The sequence below is a fragment of the Vidua chalybeata genome, chromosome 19, assembly GCF_026979565.1.
Source record: "Vidua chalybeata isolate OUT-0048 chromosome 19, bVidCha1 merged haplotype, whole genome shotgun sequence".
NCBI lineage: Eukaryota > Metazoa > Chordata > Aves > Passeriformes > Viduidae > Vidua > Vidua chalybeata.
Window position 1 is genome coordinate 5,200,920 of NC_071548.1, and position 24,071 is coordinate 5,224,990.

The 24,071-nt window shown below is 44.4% G+C and overlaps 2 protein-coding genes across 8 annotated transcripts in view; both read left to right on the forward strand.

The window, feature by feature from the left end:
* Positions 1 to 13,289, forward strand: part of GRB2 (growth factor receptor bound protein 2) — a 50,434-nt gene extending 37,145 nt beyond the window's left edge. The window contains exons 3-6 of the mRNA XM_053960174.1: positions 2,031 to 2,128; positions 6,547 to 6,669; positions 9,410 to 9,578; positions 10,959 to 13,289. Coding sequence (XP_053816149.1) covers positions 2,031 to 2,128; positions 6,547 to 6,669; positions 9,410 to 9,578; positions 10,959 to 11,144 — 576 coding nt within the window. The 3' untranslated portion in view covers positions 11,145 to 13,289. The remainder of the gene's footprint in view (positions 1 to 2,030; positions 2,129 to 6,546; positions 6,670 to 9,409; positions 9,579 to 10,958) is intronic.
* A 55-nt stretch (positions 13,290 to 13,344) lies between these two features.
* Positions 13,345 to 23,334, forward strand: SLC25A19 (solute carrier family 25 member 19). 7 transcript variants are annotated; one of them, XM_053960301.1, is made up of 7 exons: positions 13,345 to 13,876; positions 14,357 to 14,515; positions 15,382 to 15,537; positions 16,221 to 16,391; positions 17,196 to 17,379; positions 18,321 to 18,451; positions 19,657 to 23,334. In XM_053960301.1, exons 2-7 carry the CDS (start codon positions 14,462 to 14,464, stop codon positions 19,855 to 19,857), a joined length of 897 nt encoding a protein of 298 aa, XP_053816276.1. In that variant the 5' UTR covers positions 13,345 to 13,876; positions 14,357 to 14,461; the 3' UTR covers positions 19,858 to 23,334. The 7 variants fall into 7 exon arrangements, with proteins under 7 accessions (XP_053816276.1, XP_053816275.1, XP_053816277.1 ...); XM_053960300.1 differs by having other exon boundaries at positions 13,345 to 13,634; positions 13,738 to 14,515; XM_053960302.1 differs by having other exon boundaries at positions 13,345 to 13,570; positions 13,738 to 14,515.
* The last annotated feature ends 737 nt before the right edge of the window (positions 23,335 to 24,071 follow it).

Genomic DNA, 24,071 nt, shown 5'->3' on the forward strand with positions numbered 1-24,071 from the left:
CCCCAAGCCCAATGTGATTTGGCTCCTCCAAATCTATTAGCATATCTTCAGAGCAAGATAAAACTCATTAAAATAATTTACATTTGGGCGTTAGAATTTCTGATAACTTTTTAATACTACTGCCAAACCCCCAAAACTGTGGCACTGTCGTTCAGGTGAAACTACAATTTAACTGTTCTTTCTGGAAGAAGAACAGACTGCCATATCTCTTAACTGCTTTCTGATGGTGATGAAATGAGTCTGTAGCACATGAGCTTATCAAAGCTCATGGGAGATATCTCTGATAAAGGAATGCACACCTTTCATGGGAGATATCTCTGATAAAGGAATACACAATGTGTAAGATTTGGTTTATTAGAAATCATATTAAAATGTGTTGTATTTGAGTTGTATTCTATTGTGCAGGGCTCTAGTCAAGGCAGCTTGAGGTACAGAACAGCCCCAGAGTACTGATTCTTGGAAGCTATGTGCTGAAATCTTTACATGACTGGGTTACAGATCTGGGCTTCAGCTCATGCCCTCCCGGGTCTCTGCGCAATTCACTTTTTTACACACCTATTTTTGATCTCTGCTGTCCCTGTTCCTGCTGGTGTCTCTCACTGTATTTCCTGTTGAGGAATCAGTCCCTGCCCCGGTCGCAGTCCTGCAGCAGCTCCAAGGCAGTCCAGCAGACATCAGCTGATCCAGAGCAGCTCTCCATGTGTGAGCTCTTACCTCAGAGCCTGTAACAGAGCCACGCTTGAACTGCTCATGACCTGTGTTCAGATTATCCCAACTAAAAGACTGAACTCTGTTGTGCGTGCTGGAGCAGTGCTTGTACATAAATGCATGGAAACCCAAAGTGGTAACTGCACAAAAGACAGCTTGAATGTTTCATCCACATGTAAGTACTTGGGATCTTTTAAGTGTTAAAGCCTCTTCAGCTGAAAATATCCAGAAATTGGTCTTAGAGGGATATCTTTGCTCACCTGAGTTCTGTAGATGTGGCCCTGCTGCTGTGCTGGTTCCCCAGTGGAAGTGCTGGCACCTGGGGAATATATGTCCCATCAGCCTCTTCCCTTGGGAGTGAAAGAACATCCATATAACTATTACCCCTTGTAATTTGCTGAGGAGGCTCACATTTTGCTCTCTTTCCTTTGCCACATTTCATTTCAGTAGGTTTTGAGGTTTTTCTCTGTCATACATAGCAGTCAGCAGTGAGGCAGATTTAGGGTGTTGGTGTGTCAGAGTTTTGAAAGGCAGCAAGCAGTGATCTTTAGAGTTTAATTTTCTGATGCACTCCAGTCAACTGTAAGAATGAGACATGCACTTGCAAATTCTTGTCTGCTTTTACTTTTTTGTAATATCCTTTCACCACCCTTGAAATAAAGAAACGTAATGGCATAGCAAAAGAGTTTGTTTGAGGGTTTGTTGGATATCTTCACCATAACTCTGTGTAGTATGTGATCTCTGGATTTGCATTCATGTTTCTTTCTCTTTGCATTTCCTCATCTTCCTGCATTCAGGCAATGCTAATCGTGATATTTTTGTGATCTGAGGCTTTTTTTTTTTTTTTGTTGACAAACACAAAATCATCTTGAGTGAGAAGAGGTAGTTTCAAACAATAGCATGGTTTTATTTACAGAACATAATACAATATTGGAGAGATTGCTTTCAGTCAGTGCACCAGGCTTGGCTGTTGCACCGTACCAGTTGACAGAAGTTCAATGAAAAATGAAGCATTGAAGTTTTTAGAGCAAGTATGCTTTGAAATACCAATTTGTGCTTTTTAAAACTACCTTTTCATGTGGCTCCTCTCTTGTGACTCCTGATCTTTTGTTCACTTTTAAAATGACAGCAAGAAAACTATCCCCTTCAAAAATAAAAAGAAGGAACTCTGTTCATCTACATTTGCTGTTTGAATGTGTTTAACTTTATTAATGTAAAAACTGCTCAACACAAATGGGAAGAATTAACCTGGTACCTTTATCAGTCTTGCTTGTATCTTGAATGTATCTCAAGCTTAATTTTTGTTTGCTTCCTTCCTTCAGGTTTTGAATGAAGAATGCGATCAGAATTGGTACAAGGCAGAACTCAATGGAAAAGACGGCTTCATTCCCAAGAACTACATAGAAATGAAACCCCATCCGTAAGTAGATCTTATGGGATAGCCTGTCTTGGTCTTACTCTGTATATCCTCACAAACAGAAGGATGGTTTTCTGTTAAAATGTTACTAGCTCTACTCAAGTGTATGGACAGATAAAGGATGCCCAGTGAGTTGTGTGTCTCTGGCTGTAGTGTTTGCTTTAACTCCTTTCATAGTAGCTGCATAGCAGGATGTTTTGGGAGGCTTTTCTGGTGCTTGCTCTGGTGGTTTTTTTGGTCAGACAGAGCAACCTTGGAGTTAGCAGCCATAAACCAGCAGAAAACCCTTTAGTAGAGAGTTTTCACTACCACTGCCCCAAGAAAAGTGTCTGTGTTCTTATGATGATTCTCAGTTTTATTTAGCTGCTAAGTGTAAAAATCATGGCATTCACAGCTCTGCAAAAGGTGAAGGGTATTTGAAGCTGAACTTGTACCATGTCTGTCACATCCTGAGTATAGAATCACAGAATTGTTAAGGTTGGACAGGACCTGTAACAGTAATCTGGTCCAACACCTTCCTCACAAAACAGGCTGACCTCAAAGTGCTGTTACATGGGTATTGTTGCCTTGAACTGCTGCTCCAAAGAGCTGTGTTTGAGTAACTACTTCAAACCTTTCCCCCTAGGTGTAATGAACCCAGCCTATGAAAACTGTAGTATTTCATGACTGGGTATTTTCTTTGTGTCAGTTTATGTGTTTCTGCTGTCTTCTGCTAAACTTTGGTTCTGCCAACATCTGAGATCCTGCAACATCTGAATAAGAAGAGCAAGCTCTGGGTAACAGATTCAAAGGGAGGTTTAGGAGGGAGAAGCAAAACCTGTAATCAGGGGTTTTACAGGGAGGTGTAGCATTTCATTTGCTCACAAAAACTGATGATTTACGTAAGTGTTGACTGTCATTATATAATGAAGATATTGCAGTTAAATGCAATCAAGAATTATTTTTCTAAGGGCCCTTTTGAAATAGCAGAAGGAAGCTTCTGAGGGCCTGGCCCCAAGAAGAAAGAAGAGGTGTCATACTTTAGGGCAGCCAAGTGGGAAGTGAAGCAAGGACACACAAGAAAATTCTGAAATTGTTTAAAGCCTTGTTTTCTGTCGTAACATGTCTGGTTTACCCTGATTGTACCAGTTCACAGGGGATCACAAATCCACATTGCAATTTCTTTCACATTTATTTGATGCTTGTACCTTCTCATTACAAATTTCCAGGCATTTGAGTTATCCTGTAGTGATGTCTCCTATGATGATCAGTTTATTCTATGATCCTCCATGATGTTTTGTTTTAGAGGAATAGAGCTATCAGTTTTCCACTTTTTTTATATCAAAAGGGAATTAACAATATTTGAGCCTGCAAGTGGGAGAATTTGGTAGTGGTTTTTTAAGCACAGTTAATTTGATCTTATCTGAAGATGTTTTGAACTGCTGATGGCATCTGGATGGAGGCAGTGCCATGTGTCAGCAATGCTGGGAGTCTTAACTACTGCATTTTAACAACCTGGGAAATGATGCAAAAGTTTCTATAGCATAATGTTGGCTTAGCTGTAGTGCAGAGCTCTCTAGTCATATAGGTCATACAAAAAGTAAACTGCAGGCAGCTGAGCAGTGAGAAAGAGAATGTTCCTTTGCTCACAGTATCATCAAATTGTTTTCAAGAGGTTTTGGAGAGAAAGCAACTGAATATGGCTTTAAATCCTTTCCTAAGATCCAAGACTTAAATCTTCCAACTGCACAGCTGGTATTAAATGCCGTGTTTCTCCTTACTTGTATTTTGCAAATCTTACAGATCACTTTGTAACTACCAGCAAATGAAGCTAAAAGGAAAATGTGGCACTTTTCAGTGACCAGACTTACCTGGGGATTAACCTGAAGGGTTCATCTGAATTATCGCCTCAATTAACAAAGCAAAGACTGAGCAGAACTATGCAAGACAGAGAAGAGCTACAGGAAGCTCTGGGCAGGGAGGTTGCTGTGAAGGCACAGCAACACCTTGCTCTTGAAGGGGACATGGAAGACTTTGCTGTTTATGAAACACACGGTGGATCTGATCCAGGCTATCTCAGGTCTTTGTGTTTGTTATCAGCTTGTCCTGGGGATATTGCTGAAGTCTCACTTTGCATTGGAATTTCTGTGGAGGTGCTTGGCCAAGTGAAATGATTGTGCGAAGTGAAGCCGAAGGAATTGCCAAAGTGACGATTGAGGGGTGGCTGGAAGCAATGAGAACCTGTGCTGTACAATCAGTGCAGCTCCCTCTGGCTGTGCAGCATCAGCAGGAATGCCTGCTTCGGTTCTGTAGTGCTGACAGGATGAGTTTCACCTGCATTATAGAGCTTGTTGGAGTCAAGCCTTATCAGGCTTGCCCTGCAGAAGAAAAGTTGTGGTAATGTCGTCACTTTGCCTAATTCTCCACGAGTGATTTTTGACATGCTGTGATGTATGTTAACTTTTTTAGACATTCTGTAGCAAACATATGTGCACAACACTTTGGCTGCTTTACAACTGTATTCTTAAGTAGACAGTAGTCCTGCAGAATAACTTTGTTTCACCTCTGGGGTTTTCTTTTCATTTAATTCAGGTTCTTTTACTCTGGCTAATGTGGTAGTAAAGCTACAAAACTGCAAGGAAGCTCAAGAATTGTGAAAGATTCTTAGTCTATTTGAAGTGCCTTAGAAGCTGCTAGCAGAAAACTTACGTAGTTTGGCATAGTCACTTTGGCATAGTCACTTTGGAAGTGTCACTTCAATTAAAAGAATGGTATGCTTCTACTTTGTAGTGATTCAGTAAAATTTAGGGGGGAAGCAGGTAAACTGTTGAGGCTTCAGGAAGGATTCTATTAAGCTCTTTCAGGCTTTCCTTCTTACTTTATAGAGAAAGGTGAAGTTGTTTTTTGTTTGTGTTTAAGATGAGTAAGATGTCACATGAGTAATTGAGAATTATTTGAGAACTAAACAGTATTAAGATACTTTGTAAACAAGAATTATGGTGAGATATCTAAAATGATAATATAAAGCTTACTTCAGGCAGCACTTGGCAGAGAAAAAAATCAGGACTTCCTTGTCTTTCTGACAGTAGTGCCAAAAGCCCAGGAAATTAAATACTATCTTTGAATTCTGAAGGAGTTTCACTTAATCGTTTCTCTTGGTTGATTTTTGTGGGCAGCAGAGTGCAGTGAGGGGCAGATGGGTCTCCCTTGGTGATCGGCCACCATCTCACCTCAGGTACCAAGAAGCAGCACATGTGCTAAGCCACCCAGAATGTACAAAATGCCATGAAATTCTTAACCACTGGAACTAAGATGGTTGAGGGAGGAAGCTTTTCCTTTTTATTCCAGGGGATAAAAAGTACACACTGAGAGTTTCAAGCAAGTGGAGTGTGTTTGGTAACCAAGTAATCAGTCCTTCTTCAGGTCTAGAGGTAGTTTGCCCTTAGAGAGAAAGATCTGGTGACTTCTTGACGTCACAAGAGCTCCAGCTTCTCTTAAGAATGACTGTTTCAAGAAGGATTCTGCAACTCCTGCCTTGTTGCTGCAGCAAAACCTTCACTGCAGACAGTGGGCTGTGTGAGTGGAGCTCTTGTTATGAAATGCTCTCCTCTAAGGTCAGTCATCTGCGTGGGTGTGGGTGTGATAAGTGCTGCTGTCCTGTGTGATCTGTTCCTCAAAGCTGAAAGCTCTGCTTTTTAGTTGTGAAGATGCTTCTGCTTTTCTCATGCCGTGTGACCTACCACTCATCCCTTCTTTGCCTTTAATCTTGGATTAGTCTGGAAATGCAAATGTGAATGGGGGCAAGAATCCTGTGACCAGTCTGTTGGTCAGTGCTGACGATCTGGTGGCCTGAGGTAGGTTCGGCCTTGGTGTCATGGTCAGCCTGTGGCTGGTGAGAATTTTGGATGTGGTTTGCATAAGGCTGCTACTTCATGTGACTCTCCTGTGGAAGCTGCTGGGTTGTCCTGCCTGTGGGAGAAAGTGAGAAAAGAGGCTCCTGAAACAGGTGTCATCAGCATCTTTTCTGGAATGGAATCCATGCCTAGCTCAGCACTCCTCTGCAGTGGAGCAGAGAGACCTTGAAGGAACTTTTCTCACTTGGTCTGTAACTGCAGTCCTAGCACCTGCCTCAGCTTTCTGACAGATGATACTCGTCTTGGACCATAGGACTCTGGTAGGGCTCAGAGATTGGACTCTGGGCTGCAGGAGCAAACAGCTGCTGGATGAAGATACTGATTCTCTCTACTGAAGTAGATGTGTTTTACCACCTGATCTGAAAGAGACAACAAATTGATTTAGATACAAAATGCACTTTCCATGTGTGCAGGATGGGGTAGTGCATAGACAAGATCTTGTTTCCGGAGCTGTGGTGTTTCTGGCTCTTCCATTAATGGATTAAAATTCTTAACTTTTCCTATTGTTTTCTTTTCCTCCCCACACAGGTGGTTTTTTGGAAAGATTCCCCGAGCGAAGGCTGAAGAAATGTTGGGTAAACAGAGACACGATGGTGCCTTCCTCATCAGGGAGAGTGAGAGTGCTCCTGGGGACTTCTCCCTCTCAGTCAAGTAAGTCATGCCCAGGAGCAATTGTGTGCTAATCAGGCATCTGCTTCTCCTTTGGACTGGTGAGTAAAAAGGCAGGTGATTGTCAACAAGAGCAGGAATAATCTCATCTCACAGATGCCCTATTATAGTAAAAATGCGGCGAACCCCGGATTCAGAGAAGAAATGACGATGTGATGTCTGGCTCCAGATCAGAAGGCGGAAGGATAGCTTTATTAAAACTATACTATATTACATTAATATACTATTTCAAGAGATACTATACTATTCTACATACTTACTTCTTACTTACCTATCTAACTAACTAACTAACTCTGACTCTGCTGAGAGCCCGAGCCACAGCTGGATCCGATTGGTCACTGACCCCAAACAACCTTCACCAGAATCCAACCCAGCAATCACTGCAGGTAAACAATCTCCACACCACATTCCACATGGGCAAAACCAAGGAGCAGAGATAAAGATTGTTTTCTCTTCTTCTCTCTGTGCTTCTCCAAGAAATCCTGAGAGACAGAATTATGTCTCTCTGTCCAGAGAATGTGAATGTCACACCCTGTAGCATTCCTATTCTTCTAGTGAGATTTATTCCCTCTCTAATAGAACAAACATCTTTGCTCTGGTTTGCAGTGAGCTCACAGGACTGACCTGGTGGCACATGGCTCACACGGGCCCAGGCACTGTCTGGTGGTCTCTTTGTGGATCCCATTCCTCCCTCTTAGAGCCACAAAGCACCCAGTGTGGACAGCCTCCCATCCTCCTTCATTCCTCCTCTGCAGTGCAAGTTATTACTTTATCTTCCCTCTGTGTTGTACATTTGCAAGTATGTTTTTTTCTGCTTGGCACATGCTTCGGTAATATTCCCATTGACTAGCACTAGAACATGGAGCTGTGAACTCAGAGGTCCATTTGAACTCACAAGTATATTCCTTATGGGTTAGGAAAAAATTCTTCTCTGTGAGGGTGGTGAGGCCATGGCACAGGTTGCCCAAAGAAGCTGTGCCTGCCTCATCCCTGGAAATGTTAAATGCCAGGTTGGATGAGGCTTTGGAGCAACCTGGTCTAGTGGAAGGTATCCCTGCCCATGGGAGGAGGATTGGAATGAGGTGGTCCTTAGGTGATTCCAAACACAAGCAATTCTGTGATTCTCTGATCTGAAGTCACTCAAATAGAGGTATTAGAAACTTGAAAAGATATGTGAAGTAATTTAATGTAGGATGGAGATGGGAAGGAATCTGTCCTCAGCAGTTGATTTTGGCTTTTTTTTTTTTAAATCATTTTCTATAATCTTCCCATTTTCTATCAAATAAACAAGATTTTCTTTAGAATCCTTACAACATTTTTATTATTCATGCACAATTCCAGCTGGCTCTGTTTTCTGTGCTGTCAGTGATCTGTCTCAACAAGATTTGTTTCTTTTTTTCTGGTCATCTTTGGTCTGTAACCAAATTTTTGTCCTTCTGTACAGAAGTACTGAGTCATGCCAGCAAACTGGATTCAAGCCACTGATTTTAGAGATGTTTATATTTCTGTCTTGAATAGAGTCATCCGGGCTGGAATATTAGATATGAATGAAAGCTTCAATTGCACAAAGTGCATTCCTTTAAGAAACAGAAAGTTACAATGGCATAGCTGGGCCTGCCTGTTTAGCCTGGTGTTGCCATCTAGTGGTAATGTCTCAGTTGGGTGGTTTTTCCTGTGTGTATATATATCACTGTTTTCCTAAACAGTGATCTGTAGGATTTGGAATGGGGAGAAGCTCACAGGTTGAGGAAGGCAAAGCAGAGGCAGCACTAAGGAGTTGTTTCAAGGCAGTGTCTGCTTTCCCCACTGATGTATAGGAGCCATGCATGCCAAGGGGGAACAGTTGTCTTCTGTTTTCAGTGTTTTAAGCTGAAGTAAAATTACCAATGTGCCGTTCATCTGGAAAATCCCAGTGAACCTCTCCAGAGTTCCTCTTTATTCAGAGTAAAACTGTTGGAAATGTAACTTCAATTGAATAGCATCATTTGTTGGAAAAAATTGTTAACACAGAATTGAAGTTGCTGGTTTCTGTGTGCAGCATCATCTTTGAACACTTTGGGGTCTGAGGGTTTTTTTTTCCTGTGACATTTTGGTTTGGGGATTTTTTTTAAGACTGGAGAGGTCCTTTTGTTCCATAAGAGAGCCTTTTGCACAAGTCTATTCTGGTTGCCAAAGGAGCCAATTCTGCTCTCCATGTGGCAGTTTTTTTCCCAGGAATTTGCCTGTAATGGGACTGGTGCTTATGCATTGCATTATTGCACCTACCCAGTGGTGCTGTGGGAGGGAGGGACTGGGGCTGTGAGAAGCAGAGGACCATGGCAAGAGTAGCACAGACTGAGAGTGGCTTGAGTAGGTTGTGAAACTGCTGGGTGTGAAAAGCTAAACCAAAGTGCTTGTGCTGTTTGACTAGCAATTCTGTGTTTGGGGATGTGAAGTGGAAAGTACCAGGGTGCAGCTGTGTTGCTGTGACCTTGCAAAGTCCCTGGCATTTGTCCTTGGGATTCTGCACCATCTTCAACAACACAGGTATAGCATATGTAACATACATCAAGAAGTACGTGTGATGCCAGCTATGGGATTGCATCTATGTTATCAGTGTCATTGACAGTTTTCACTGTGTCCTGAAGGACCTTTTCGTTCCAAACTCTGTGCTGATGATCCCAAAAGGAGTTCCCCATGGCTAATAATGTGCTCTTTTATGTTCTTCATTCTTTCCATACAGGTTTGGAAATGATGTGCAGCACTTCAAGGTGCTTAGAGATGGGGCTGGCAAGTATTTCCTTTGGGTGGTGAAGTTCAATTCATTGAACGAGCTGGTAGATTATCACAGATCCACATCTGTCTCCAGGAACCAGCAAATATTTCTCCGGGACATTGAGCAGGTGCCACAGGTAAGAAAAGTGTCCCTGTAGAGTGCCCTGGTCAGGCTATTGCAACCACAGTCTGAAGTGGGATTGCATTTTAGAGTAAGAAAGAAGCTGACTGTTTTTTTTACCTGTGCAAGTGTACCTTTAGATCCTGCAGTCAAAATTTTACTGGTAAGTAAGCTGCGTTCTTGTGCAAAGCCTACCTGCACTCCAGGTGTCCCTGGAGTTGACGCAAAATTATTGTTGCCGCTTGAACATTTGACTTGTTTTAATGTTTATAGATTCTGTTGCAGGAAGATTCCTGTGAATTAAAAATGAATTTGCTTCTGTTGTAGGGCACAGTAAGAAAGGATAGGGAAGTGCTGGGTTAATGGTTAGACTTGGTGATCTTAAAAGGTCTTCTTCAGCCTAAAGAATTCTGTGATTCTGTTCTGATTTATACCTGATCATAGCCATAAGTGCAGCCCTCAGTGAGGCTTTGATACTGGGCTTTCCTGAAGAGGTGGTTACAGTATATGGAGCATCTCTGGTTTGGATCTAGCCAGTGTGAAGAGAATCCAAAAATTGTTGTCAAGTGCCAGCAGAGCAGCTTGTGTATATCCAACTCTTTCTTTTGTTCCATTTCCCAAGTCAGAGTGTTGTATTTCATGTAACTGCATGTTTTGTCAGTTCTGGGTAAATCCTTTGCTTCCTTGTGCAGCATTCTGATTCTAGCCTGAAAACAAGGGTGTGGAATTGGTGTAGCTTTCCAGGTGCCACAGGCAACTTTGTCACAGTTTGTCTGAACTTAACACTTGGCTCTGCACTGCCAGATGCAGGATAAACAGAGGGTGAGAAAACAGCTGGCTGAAAAGGACAAGCATGAAGGGAACTTTCTGGCCTCATGATTTTAAGACTGCAAATGTATTTTAAATGAACTGTTAGCTTTTCCATCAGAAAGGAAGACTTGCTGACCAGGCAAAACGTTCTGTGACAGAAGAGTTAAGGAAAATGTGTAAAATGTCAACATCCAGTTTTTAGGGGGAACTTTGTGTAGATCAATAATATTTGTGCTGTCAATTATGAAAACAGGACAAGTCAACAGCAATATTATTGTATTGTTATAGAACACAGATATACAATAGGCCACAAAGAGTGAAAAATACTAGAAAAACATCAGAATCATCTACACTATTTCATCTCTTTCACAGAAACTCGACCTTTTTCTGAGGTGTTCTATAGCCTGTTGGTTACAAGGTGTTTTAGCACCTTGTTGCAACTGTTGGGAGCTGGCTTGCAGGGAAAGGGAGTAGCCCAAATGTTAATTGGTAATATTCAGTGTAAGACAGCTTCTGCCCGCAGGAGCAAGTGCCTGGAGTACCGTGGGTGATTCTCACTGTGTTATGTTTCTTGTTCCCCTTTCAGCAACCAACATACGTTCAGGCCCTGTTTGATTTTGATCCCCAAGAGGAAGGAGAGCTGGGCTTCCATCGCGGAGACTTTATCCAAGTCCTTGACAATTCTGACCCCAACTGGTGGAAGGGAGCGTGCCGCGGACAGACGGGCATGTTCCCACGCAACTACGTGACCCCAGTAAACCGGAACATCTAGAGATAAATATTAGAGATTATTTAAGGAAACCAGAGAAACAGTAAATACACATACAGAGCCTAACTGCAGCCAGTGACCTAAAAATCACACGGCAAGTAAAACCTGTCACCATGAGGTGATCCTCCTTCCCTCAGTATGGAACTTCAGGGGCAGGGGGAAGAGTTCAACTTACACACCAAAACTTATCTTAACGGAAAAAAAAATAAAAGGAAAATAAAAAAAGGAGAGAGAGAGAGAGAGAAAAAAAGAAAATAACAAATTTCCTCAGCTGCTCCTGGGTTATCCCCTTTTATTCACTCTTGTTGCGAATGAGTGTTTTAAGGTCACTTAAGGTCTCACCACCACAACTCTTCTTGTTTCCCCCTCCTCCTCTGTCCATCAGTGCATGAAGTTTTAATGCCATATAAAGTCCTAGCCAAGCAGTTAAAGGAAAAGGGAGAAACACTGCTGGTATTTTCTCTCTCTGCAAACAGTCTTCATTTGACATGAAGGGACATGAGAGAAGAACCAAATCCACAGTCCTGCCTTTAAAAAAAAACAAAAATCATCAGTTTCTGCTTTTGCCTTCAACATTCAGCATTTCTTGCCTGGGAAAGATGAGGTGTTAATCTAATTTTTATTGTCTCTTCTCCTTTGGCACTTTCTTCTGAAGCTCAGCAGCTTCCAAACAGAGGAAGGGAGAAGAGTTGTGTGGCTTTTTGTTCTATTTTTTACTTTTGAGTCACAGAGCTGCTTTGAGAAACTCCAGCGTACAACTGAAGTCTATTAATGCTGTGCTGACAGCTTTTTTGTTTTTTCTTAAAGGTGTACGGTTGAGCACATTCTGTAATTTTTTACATAGTGCCTTCCCCTTATTTTCTTTTTTATTATTTTTTAAGTTAAAAGGACAGTCCAGAGCTTTTCAGAGGATTTTTTTCTGCCTATGTGTAAATAAATACTTTGGGGGAAGGGGGCAAAGGAGGGTGGTTTTATCAATGGACACTTGAGAAAAATCTACAAACAGAGATGGAGCTTTAATCTTCAGATTTGTCTTACTATTCAACTTCCCTTATTCCAAGGAAAATAAAATCAAGGCATTCAAGTGGCAACTTAGGCTGCTCAGAGGTGGAGAGCTGCAACCAGGAAGCCTCAAAAGAAGTAAGAGAAAGGGGAAAGTTATGATGAGGGAAAATGAGGACAAATATTTGGGGGAGGGAGGGTTAAGGGTGGAATTTGAAAAATAGTAACCCTGAGATGTCCTACAAAATGTACATTCCTTTGGTGGAAAACTTCATAATGCAGAGAAACCTCAAGAAATAGTGCTTGAAAAAAACTTTACGCTCTTAGTGAATGTTTCTACGTGATGCATGTGATCAGCCTGTCTCCTCGGCCTGGATAGGCAGTATTTGCAGTCGTGTTGCTCTTGAGAAGTGGAGTTGGCATCCCTGTTCTCCAGTCTCTCCTCCCTCCTCAGGTCAGTGTTCCTGTTGAAGTAGCTCCCCGCCCGCTCCCATTCACAGCAGGCTGTGTGTGACTGTTCTCCCCACCCTGCACCCCCAGGGCGTTTCTGGTGGCCCTTTGCTCCTCACCAGAGCAGTGTGACATTAAATTGGACAGAAGGAAAGCAATCAGCCCGCCGCGCTCTCTGTGCCAACCTTCAGTTGCGTTGTTTTTCCCTTGGTGGCCGTTTGGCTGGATCCCTTCACCTCACCTGCAGCAGAGATCTCCTCCTGCCCTGCCTCAGCACGGGCAATCTTTTGTTGGAGGGTGCCTTTTTTTGTAGTAAGTGTTACAGAAGTTTTACTCCTGAGATGAACTCTGCCTTACACTTTGATTTTCCAGCAAATGAAAGAGAGCTACCCCGTAGAGTATTACTTTTTCCCCGTCTCCTTGCTAGCTGTCACTCACTTTCTTCCCACTTTGTAAAGTGATTGGAAAAGGAATCTATGGCATTCTACACCTGGACCATTTGATTGTTTCCTTATTTTGGAATTGGTGTATATCATGCAGCCTTGCAGACATATGTCTTGTGTGTGTATATATATTAAAAAAAAAATCTGTGTTTAAATAAAAAAAAAAGGCCTATGTACTTAATCCTTTAACTCTGCAGCAGCATTTGGTAGATAGTAATTAACTGTGAATAATAAATATACATTGAATTCTTCACTTGAGCATCTGTCTGTTATTTCAGTTAACTGACAAAGCTATGACTGAGCTTGTAGTTCAGACACTTCTGGAGCCTTTTGCTAAAAGGGGGAGGTGATGTTGGGCTGGTGTAAGTACAGCAGCCAGGCTTGGGCTGTTGTGGCTTTGGATCTTCGCCATCAGAGCCCTGCAGACTGTTTTCACTTCTGTTACCTGAAGAAGAATGGCTCTGTTGGGCTAACAAGGTGTGCGCAGCTCTCTGCGGCTTCTCCCCAGCCTTCGCCAACGGTCAGAAAGTACCTGTGAGCATGAATGTTGTATTCAGTGTTAACATACAATAGGAAAAGGCCTACATGGGAGTCTTGAGTGGGTTTTTAAACCGTTATTATGCTTAAATACTGATGATGTCAAGGTGGAAATGCCTGGATATTTCTACAATTAGTTCTTTATTTTTCTTTTTTTGTGCCAGAAGTCAGTACGGAAAATTCATGGTGTGGCTTGAAGTGCTTGGCTTTTTTTCTAATGCTGTAGCAGAACATGTTGCTCGAGGTGGTGTTTACTCTAGGTTGCTTTAAAATATCACTTCTCCTGTGCTTTATCGAGACAAGGTTTGTTGGTCTGTGGTTGTGTAAGGTGGAGGTGGCGGTGGGAGCAGTGCTGAGGGCAGTGTGGGGCTGTGTGCTGACCTTCCCGTCTCACAGCCCTGGCTCGTGGGACCAGAGAAGGGCAACAGCTGGGGAAGAGTCTGGATCACAAGTATGATGAGGCAGGGCTGAGGGAGCTGGGGTTGTTTAACCTGGAGAAGGGAAGGCCCAGGGGTGACCTTTTTGCTCTCTGCAACTCCCTGATAAGAGGGTGCAGCCAGGTGGGACTCGGGCTCTTCTCCCAGGTAACAAGTGACATAATCTTAAGCTGCACCAGGGGAGCTTTAGGTTGGACATCAAGAAGAATTTATTCATGCAAAGGGTGATTAGACATTGGAACGGGCAGCCCAGGGAGTTGTCACTGTCCCTGGGGGTCTCTAAGGAAAGACTGGATGTGGCACTCAGTGCCATGGTCTGGCTGACAAGGGTGCTGTTGGCTCGCAGTTTGGACTCCGTGGTCTCAGGTGTTGTCCAGCCCCACCGACCCGTGGTTCTGTGAAGGCCGCATCCCGCGCGTGTGGCGGACGTGGGCGCCGTTCCCGAGACTGCATGTCCCAGCGGCCCCCGCGGCGCGCAGGCGCAGTGCGGAGCCGGCGGCAGAGGGTGAGTCGGCCCAGGGCCGGAGAGCCCCGGTGCCACCCGGCTCGGCTCGGCCCCCCGCGCTGGTGACTGCCGCTAGCGGGGCCGGGAGCTGCGGGGCAGAGGGAGTGATGCAGAGGGGCACCTGTGTGTCCCGTGGGGTGAGAAGAGAGTCTGAGGTGAGGGGACCGTGGGGTGGGGGGCTCGCTGTGGGTGGGGCTCACTACTGCGGCCCTGCCCAGGCTGGGAACAGCCGGCAGGCATGGTGGGTTACGACCCCGAAGCCAGGTGCGTGTCCACGGTGGAAGCGGCTGCAGCAGGATCAGCGTCTGGCTTGGTCACTCGGGTCCTTGTCAGCCCCTTGGACGTCCTCAAGATCCGCTTTCAGGTACCTCACTCGCGGCGTGCCCGGGGGCAGGAATGAAAGAGCCTGTCAGGGAGAAGAGCTGATCCTGTCCTGGGTGAACAGGTCACCTGTGCAGCCAGAGAGCACTAAATCCGCTCGTAAGGCCTCACCTAAGTTGTGTACAGGTTATGCAAGGAAGTAGGGCTATCTTGTGTCCACCACTTCTATTTATACAACTTAACTTGTATGGGAATGGAATCTTGTGTTTCTCAGAGTTCGTTCTCTTTCTGGTTTTGTGAATGACTTACACTCTCTGACTGGATTTCACCATCATCCCTCCTGCTTATCTTTGTGTTCATGCACATTTTTATTCTTTTAGAGTCCTTCACAAATAACATCCCAGTCAGATCTGAATGTGGTTCTGTGGGAAGACAGAATGTCATCCCTTAGCATTGGCTGGCTGACAGGGTTGTGAATTCCTGAACTGGACACTTGAACCAGTGTTGAAGGGTGAAACTGAAAATATTTTCTCCATTTTCTCCAGCTTCAGATTGAGCAGCTCTCCTCCAGAAACCCCGCGGCCAAGTACCACGGCATCCTGCAAGCTGTGCAGCGCATCTTCCGGGAGGAGGGCTTGACAGCCTTCTGGAAGGGCCATGTTCCCGCTCAGTTCCTTTCCATCGGCTTCGGAGCTGTTCAGGTGAGGGCACCAGGCATCACTTGGGCAAACTGTGTGTACCCAGGACACTGCTCTGCTCCCTCAGACCATCTGTGTTCAGGAGTGGAAAGGATGTATAGCTGTATTAAGCTGGTGAATAATTCCTAAGTTAATATTCCTGAGCTGGCTGAATAGACTGGAGCACTGAGCTCTGTCTGTATCTAGTGTCATAGATAAGCCCTCTCTACTCCTGACATTTGGCTTAGCTGTTCATGTCCCAAGTCTGGGCAGTTTTTTTCCTTCTAGTCATGCTGTCACCCTAAGGGCTTGTTAGGAAAAAAATCAATGAAGCTGATGAGGGTGTTTTACACAGCACTGTTAAGCTTAATTTGTAAACATTAGTAACTACTTTAGGAGCAGTGGCTGAAAGGGTAAAGGAAAGCATATCTGTGATAGAGCAAACACTCTTCTGGAGCCATAGAACATTAAAATTAGTTTTTCACTATCCTAAATGCAAGAATTAGCAGAAGTGTTGGACACCAGAGTATCCCAAGCGTTCCCTGGGGTGCTTAGTGATTTTTACACGTTGCAGGTTGGGGAGGACTTTTGAAGGACATAGAAGGTGATAACAAGCAGGGAGGGGTGGAGCTGTTGGTGAAATGAGAGGGAACCTGTGTGAGTTATAAGGATCAGCTTCCTGACCCCTGCGCTTTTGTTTCTGCAAGTTCATGGCATTCGAGAGCCTGACGGAACTGGTGCACAACGTCACCTCCTTCAAAGCCCGCGACTCCTTCGTGCACCTGGTGTGCGGGGGCCTGGCTGCCTGCACAGCCACGGTCGCAGTCCACCCTGTGGACACACTGCGCACCCGCTTTGCTGCCCAGGGTGAGCCAAAGGTGAGGCTTAGCGCTCCATGTTGTCATCCATAGCAGAGCAATATTTCACAGGTCTGAAGATGCAGGAGGTTCAAAAGCACGTACAAGCATTGTGGGTTAAAAGGAAGGAGCAGGTGCTGTTACGGCCAGTGTTTGCACTGTTGCCAAGTTATCCTTCGTGCTGTTGACACAGCTTTCCTAATTGTGTTGTGGTGCTTCTGATCCTGACAGGTGATGCAGAAAGGAGAAACTGTCCTTAACAGGATAACTCAATTTTTTGCTTTGGCTGTTGGCTTTTTATAGAACCCGCTCCCCAGACTGTTGAACATTGCATTTTTGAAACTTTGCACATGCAGAGAGTCATGTTTAGATAATGATGGGGATGCTACTTGAAACTAGGCACCTTTCACCTGTGCTTTGTGTTAATTACACAAGAATTGGTCTCTGTGCTAACTAGGTGTGTAATAATGGGATAGATTTGTATCAGAGCCATTTCTGTATTTAGCCTGCAGTAGAATTATGGTATGTATTATATTAATTGTGTTGCAGGAGTTAAGAACTGTTAAAAGAAAAATAATCATGTCTGTGATGTAGGTGGTCTCAGGACTCAGCTCCATGCCTTGTTTCTGTTAAGTCACAAGGGCTTAGCAGAGAACGCTGTGAGGGTGTGGAAAATAACCTTGCTCATCACTTTGTGCTGAAGACAGTCAGTTGTATTTTGAGCAGTGGAAAATTCCTATACCCATTACTGGGAAATGACCTGACCTTTGGTTTGCTGTTTTTAAGTTCACTGGAAAGTCACTCAGCCTCTTCCTTCTTGTTCAGATTTACCCCAACCTTCGCCATGCAGTGGTGATCATGTACCAGACAGAAGGGCCTCGGACTTTCTACAGAGGTTTGACCCCCACACTCGTTGCTATCTTCCCATACGCTGGTCTCCAGTTCTTCTTCTACAACATCCTGCAGCAGTTTTCCAAATGGGTGATTCCAGCTGAAGCAAAGACTGGGGGTAGGAACTTGGGACAGTGATGGTTGCAGTCTGGAGAGACTGAAGATGAATGCTAGTTTGGGTGACTGATGTAAGCTCTGTTAGTCCTTTCACATTTTTGGATGCAACATCTGAAAAGTGTCTCAATTTCCCACCTTTCATTTTTACCCCTGCAGGGAAATGCCAAATTAAGTACAGCAGAGTTTACAAACAGCTCCCGTTGTACAATAACCATGATGGAAGTGGGTGGATGGGAAAGTGAAGTGTCACAGGCCAGGGTGCTCTTTCTTTAACAGTGTCACATTACTGATACTGTGGGAAGACAGTCCTGCCATAATCTTTCTGTTTCATTAGTGCTGTGGGGACTGGACTCTTGGATTCCCGTAGTAAATCTGCCTGCAGATTACAGCACAGCTGTTAGGGAAGAGGATTCATCTACTCTAATTTAAAGCTGCCAGGCTCTTGATTTGATATTGTTGTATTAATTTCTAGCTCCATTGTAAGAGAACCTCATCCTGATGCAACCTGCCACATTGGCAGTTCTAGATACCTGTGCCTCCTTGAGCAAGTCAGGGGTGCAAGATTTCCAGTGACCAGGCTTTTACTGGGGGGGGGGGGGGGGGGGGGTGTGGCGCAGAATGAAAGCTTTCATCCACTGGCAGCAAGTTGTCTGGTGACTGTGGATTGGGTTTTTTTGAGCAGAGCAAAACCATAAGTCAGTGTAACGGACCAAGAGGAGCAGGTCCTCTGATTCCAACAGACATTGCAAGCCTGAAGAAATACAGGTTGAGATTTTTTGGCTGAAACTATTGCAGAAGAGGTGATGTAACTTCAAAGGACTTTTTTAACCTTACTTCTTGTGAAAAGTGATTTTTAACTTACCTCTTATGATCTTTAATCAGAATTCCCTGATAATCCTCTTTTTTTCCTCCCTGTTATCCTTTTCCCTTTCTGCTTCTCAGCCAGCATTAAAAACCTTGTCTGTGGCAGCTGTGCTGGAGTTGTCAGCAAAAGCCTCACGTACCCTTTGGATGTGGTCAAAAAGCGACTGCAAGTGGGTGGCTTTGAGCACGCTCGGGCAGCCTTTGGGCAGGTGAGAAATGCTGGAAGTGGTGGATTTTCCTGAGTATGGGCTAGTCCAGTGCACTGGAATGCAGCGACAATCCACCAGTGGTACCTGTTGAGTTCATGTTTGGGTTGGGAGCTCCCAGTGAGCACAGGTCTCATTTAATAATGTGAATTTATACATGAACATACTGGGTTTACTTTATGTTAGGTCCCAGGAGGGACCTGTCCAACATACCTGTGCTCTGGCTTGTCATCCCTCTCCATCAACTGTGTCTTGGAGCTGGGGATGAGTCAGGCAGGAAAGGGCTTTTGATTTACTTTACTTTTCTAATTGCAGCTTGGTTTTTCTGATTCAGAACCAAATTACTAGCAGAGGATGACACTGGCTCTGTGCTGGGGTCACCTGGCTGTCAGGCTCCTCTTCTGCAATTAATATTTTGACACAAGAAATAAGCACCAAGTATTCAACATGTGTTTTATGTATGAGAATAGCCTGAAATTCAAAACAAATTAAATACTCTGGTGTTCTTCAGCACCATTGTTACCATCTTGAAATACACTTGAAGACTGATACAGATCTTTCAAGGAACTTTATCTTTTTTTTCCATGAAATGTTGGAAATTTTCTATTTTCCTTAAAATTCCTTGCATCTGAGAAGGAAATCAGTCTGTACCCTAAGAAACTGGAATAGGATTTTGATGTCTCAGCCCATTGCATTGGATGCTTTTTCTCTTGCAGTAAGATACAGAATTTGTTCTTAGCATTGATGTGTCACAAGATGTTAAAACTGCACAGTGTAACATGACAACGTGCAGACAGCTAATTGGGAAACTTCTGCTGTAGCTGTGTTTGCTTTCTGTCAGAAAACTCAACATTTTTTCCTTCTTAGACAGTGAAGAATAGAAAGCAGCAGCTGCACAATCTGAAATAATGACTTCACAAACTTGTGCCATAAATTTAAAGTCATGCTGTTGTTGCATGCAGAGGTTTTACAGCCATTCAGTGAATGATGTGCATAAACCATTGCTGATGCTGTATGTCTACATTTCCTCCATCTTGCTCTCTCTAAATGGTCTCTGAAACTTTCAGTTAGTTATTATATTATCCAGAAAGGCATCTCCAGGCTGCATATCAAGATAATGTTTCTGTGGTATAGTTTGGGGATCTTTGTGGTTTTTTCCAGTTGTTCTGAAGTTTTCTTGTTTAACCTTGTTGCCATTTCTCTCTCAGGTACGGACATATGGGGGTTTCCTGGACTGCATGAGGCAGATCATGCGAGAGGAGGGCCCAGGTGGGTTTTTCAAAGGCCTCTCTCCCAGTTTGCTGAAGGCTGCCTTCTCCTCTGGCCTCATCTTCTTTTGGTACGAGCTGTTCTGCGGCCTCCTGTGTGCCCTGAAGAGCCCCGACAGCATGAAGAGGAAGGAAGGCTGAAAGGGACGTGTGTGGCTGCCTGCTGTTCTCCTCACAAGTGGAGACTGATGGCCTTGCTCTGTCACGAGCATGTTGGAAATGTCAGAGCTCCCAGAGCTCCCCCAGCCTGTGGGGAATCACCTCCTGGGACCAAACAGAAGGAGAAGGCGACTGCAGTTCTGCTGGAGACACTGAACTGCTTGGCTGGGAGCCATTCAACAGAGCACGTTCCTTCTGTCTCCTCTCATATTAGTGCACATTTAGTGGGGAGAGGGGGAACCAACAGACCACTCCCTAGCAATGCCTGTGCTCTGGAAAAGCACCCAATAAAGTGGGTGAGCTCACCCTGGATCCCAGAGAGGGGATTCTGGCCCAGCCTAGTGCTGCTTAACCAACCAAACACCACTTCCTAGCACTGCATCTGCACAGCTTTATTCCTTTGCTCCGTGCCTGCTGTTTGCTCCAGGTTCTTGTCTCGGTGTTGCACAGGTCTCTCTGTCCTGTTGGTGTGAAGTCAGGTAAAGCCACATTTGTGCACAGACCCTCAGTTTTCCTTACCTTTGCTGCCAGCTGCTGCTTCTTGGTCACCATTTGCTAGCTGAGCATTCTCTGTCATCTTAAACACAGCATCTTCTCTGATAATGCTGGATCAGACTTGTTTTTCCTTTAACTCCAGTGAACTTGATTGTATGCTGAATTCCCTTTTCTCTTCCTGAGTGTCTGGCCATACATCTCTTAGGGATTTGCAATGCCTCACTCACACTTTTTACAAGCAAACCTGCATATCAAGTGCCCCACTGAGGGGATTCAACGCACAAACTACATTTTTACTTCAGGGTGCTTTGCTTCAAAGCAGTGAGTAAACAAATGCTGTATAGAGTTGAGAAATAATTATTCTAAGCTGGAATAATGAAGTCCTGTGGAAACTAGTAATTTTTTTAAATCATTATTTATTTAATATCACCTCTGAATGTGTATAACAAATATTTCTGTAGTAGCCTCAAAATATTTCAGAACCTCAGTCCTGCACTGGTGCTAGCAGATGAAAATGTTTTGACAAGATTTGCTGAAGTGAAAGGAATGAACATCAAATGGGAATTGGCTGGCTGAGTTGCTGTTTCACATGGATGATTGAATTAGAGATGGAAAAGTGTTTTTCTGGTGTTTCAAAGGTTTTATGAGTGGTTTAAAAAGCCAATAAAACAACCTACCGACAACTCTGATTTATGTAACAATGGAAAAGAGGAAAATTACTTTCTTCCTCCTCTTTTATTCTGTGTTTTTTCAAGCCTAGCGGGGTGTGGCTGGACTGTGTGGAAGGCAGAATTCCCAGCCCTGCCATACAAAAGCATGTTAGTCATCTGCAAGGGGTGGATAAGGCAGAGCACTGCAGTTATTTGGAGGATGGTTTGATGGTTTTTAAACACAGAGCTTTTCCCAGCTCTTTTGCAGTATTCAGGGTGTTAATCCCAAATGGTCTGGCCAGATTCCAACGTGACCAATTCCTTTCCATTGACACAACTTCTCTTGGCAATTTTTTTTTGCTGAGCATATCAGCATTGCTCACTTACCCTGAGCTATTGTGAGAGGCTGTTTTTAAAAAACAGCTGTTTCACTGGTGGCTGAAGTATCTGGAAAAATTCCTTGCAAGCCCAGGCTGAATAACTTTATGTCTGCTATGGGTTTGAGATCTTGGAGTACAAAATGGCCTGCAGGTGACTGAGCTGTGTAAAATTAAGTTCATTGAGCAGTGTCAGTGTCAGGCAGGAGACCAACATGTGAGTCTTAAAGAGGGAGAGAGCTGCATGTACTCTAAAAATGGCCATTTTGTTTAGAGCAGAAAATATAGGAAATACAGAGTTTCTTCTAGTGCCTCAATCCTATTTTCCTGTGTTATTTAGGCTCTTCTGAGATTCCTCAGAATCTTCTTAACGATGTTTAGCCTTTGTTTACTGTTCACCTGTTCTTGGAAAGACATCATAAGGAGTAAAGAACTCAGCCTCATGACATCCTTCTGAGGGAGAGAAGTGTCTCTTTTCAAAACAGACACAAATAGGTTGGCTTTGTTACTGCCTTTTGTTGCTGGTGAGAGGAATGCCGTCATGGTTAGCAGGGGCAGGCTGGAGCAGAAAATATTCAGTGCTGACCTAGGCTTCCTTAGGAAACGGGGACTCATCCATCCTGTCTAAACGTTGCAGAATTGTTTTCCATTTTTTGTCAAAGAGCTGCTGTTAAACCACACAAAATAGAGGGTAACTGGTTGGGAACTCAGCAGCAGGAAAGAACAGGAAAACCTGTGCTCTGTTAAGATGTCATTCCTCGAGGGTGCTGTGGAGTTTGGGGTGATGCTGGTATGGGGAGCTTGGCTGCTCCACAGTGAGGGCAGCACTGGAGTGTATGGAGCAGCTTTTCCTCTCTGGGGTCGTTTTTTCCTTCACTCTGCATTAACTAAGCTTGCCTCCACCCAACAGATGGCAAAGCCGGAGTTTTAAGTTTTGCCTGTCTGGCCCAGGCTGTGGAAGAGACACTCCCTGGTCAGAGGCCTTTAGGCTGTGAGTCACAAATGTTCCAGACCCATAAAGGCATCTGAGCTTCCAGTGAGAGGGAGAAAGATGTGACAACCTCAACATTATTAGGAGCTGCATCCAACAATCACTTCTTCACTTCTGATCAGCAGCATCTGTCCCTCACAGATTTCTCATGTGCACTTTGCTGGGGAAAGCACTGTAAGAAGAGTGTTGATTTCTCTGTGGGATTGAGGCTGAATGAAGCATTAGGAGGACAGGTCTTATTTCTCAAGATGCTCTGGCAAAACGCATGCTGTTAGGAGCTAAATCTCTTTTAATTAGAGGAGCAGGAGATGGGAGAGATCTGTGATCACCTTGTTCTCCCAGGTGCTGGGACAGATATGCTCTTGGAAGCTGCGTGATCCCATTCAGTGTGAAGTGACTCAACATGGCAAATACCTCACTGTGAGACTTGGCTGATTTTGGCCATTGGGATTTCTTTCCAAGCTAATCCTATCATCAGGGATTTGCCTGCAGTTCACCTCACAAGCTGCTCAGCAGTTGCGTTTGTTTTCTTCTAGTGCCTTTTACCATGAGAACGTCCAAAAGCTCCTTAGCAGGCAGAGGGCTGGTGAGGAGTTGTGCCCCAGTTGTTTGCAGCTCCACCATGGCACTGAGCCAGCCTCAGACGCATAAAATCTGTAAGGAACATGCTGATTTCTGCAGTGCTGGCTGGCTCACCAAGTTCCTAGGACACTCCTGCTCATCCAGAGCTGCACAGCATCCTTTTTGACAAGAAATGAATGTTTTACAGTTGGGACTGGAATGGATTGTATTTAATTTGGATTTAAGTTTCTCTTGTGATGTAGAAACTGTAATTGTGGCATTTTGCTGTGTTGCCTGAGTGGATCTATTTCCTAAAAGCATCTGAGCACAACACAAACAGTGTGTGCCTACCTTTAAGAAAAGGTACATTAAATATTTTCTTATACAGTGGCTGGCTGCAGTTGATTTATTCCTTTCCTCTTCATGCCTGTGCTGGACCTCACAAGAACATAGTGGCACTCCTGCTGCCTGAAAGGGAGGATAATCAGGCCCAGAGCATAGGGCAGCAGGAGCCATTTGGACTTCCCATCACTGGCTTGTGGGTGCCCCTCAGCCGCAGGCAGATCTGTACCCTCTCTTGGGTACCGCTGTTGAGAACTGTGCCAAAAGGGATCAGCCAAGAGGGATTTTTGCAGCCCAGTCCCACTGCTGTGTCCTAGAGGGGCTTTTGGAGCTGTGGTAGTCAGTCCTGAGCCTCACACTCCCGGTGGATGAGTTGAGGCTTTGTTTGTATCCAGCCAGGCCATGTAGTGCTACAGAAAATATTCCCAAACTGTTCGTTCTGTGCTCCCTCAGCCATTCCCTGGTTTCAGCAGCCTGTCTGCTCTGCGGTGAAGCTTCACGCCCTGCGGGGTCTTCCCTTATGAAATGGTTGAGATTTGAGAGAAAAAATGTGAAGTGTGTTATATCATACTCGGCTGTTGTTGTTGTGCATTGGTTTAGTGTCTCTCCTCTTTCCTGACCTTTTTTCTACTCATTTTTTATACCATTAGGCTGCAGTCTGCCCTGGCTCGGAGGGAAGGGCGGAATTCACGCCATTGTCACTTGTAGAGCGCCGGGACAGCCCCGCGGGGGACCGGGGCAGAGGGGCGAGTGCTGTCCGCGATCCCCCGGTGGGGGGGA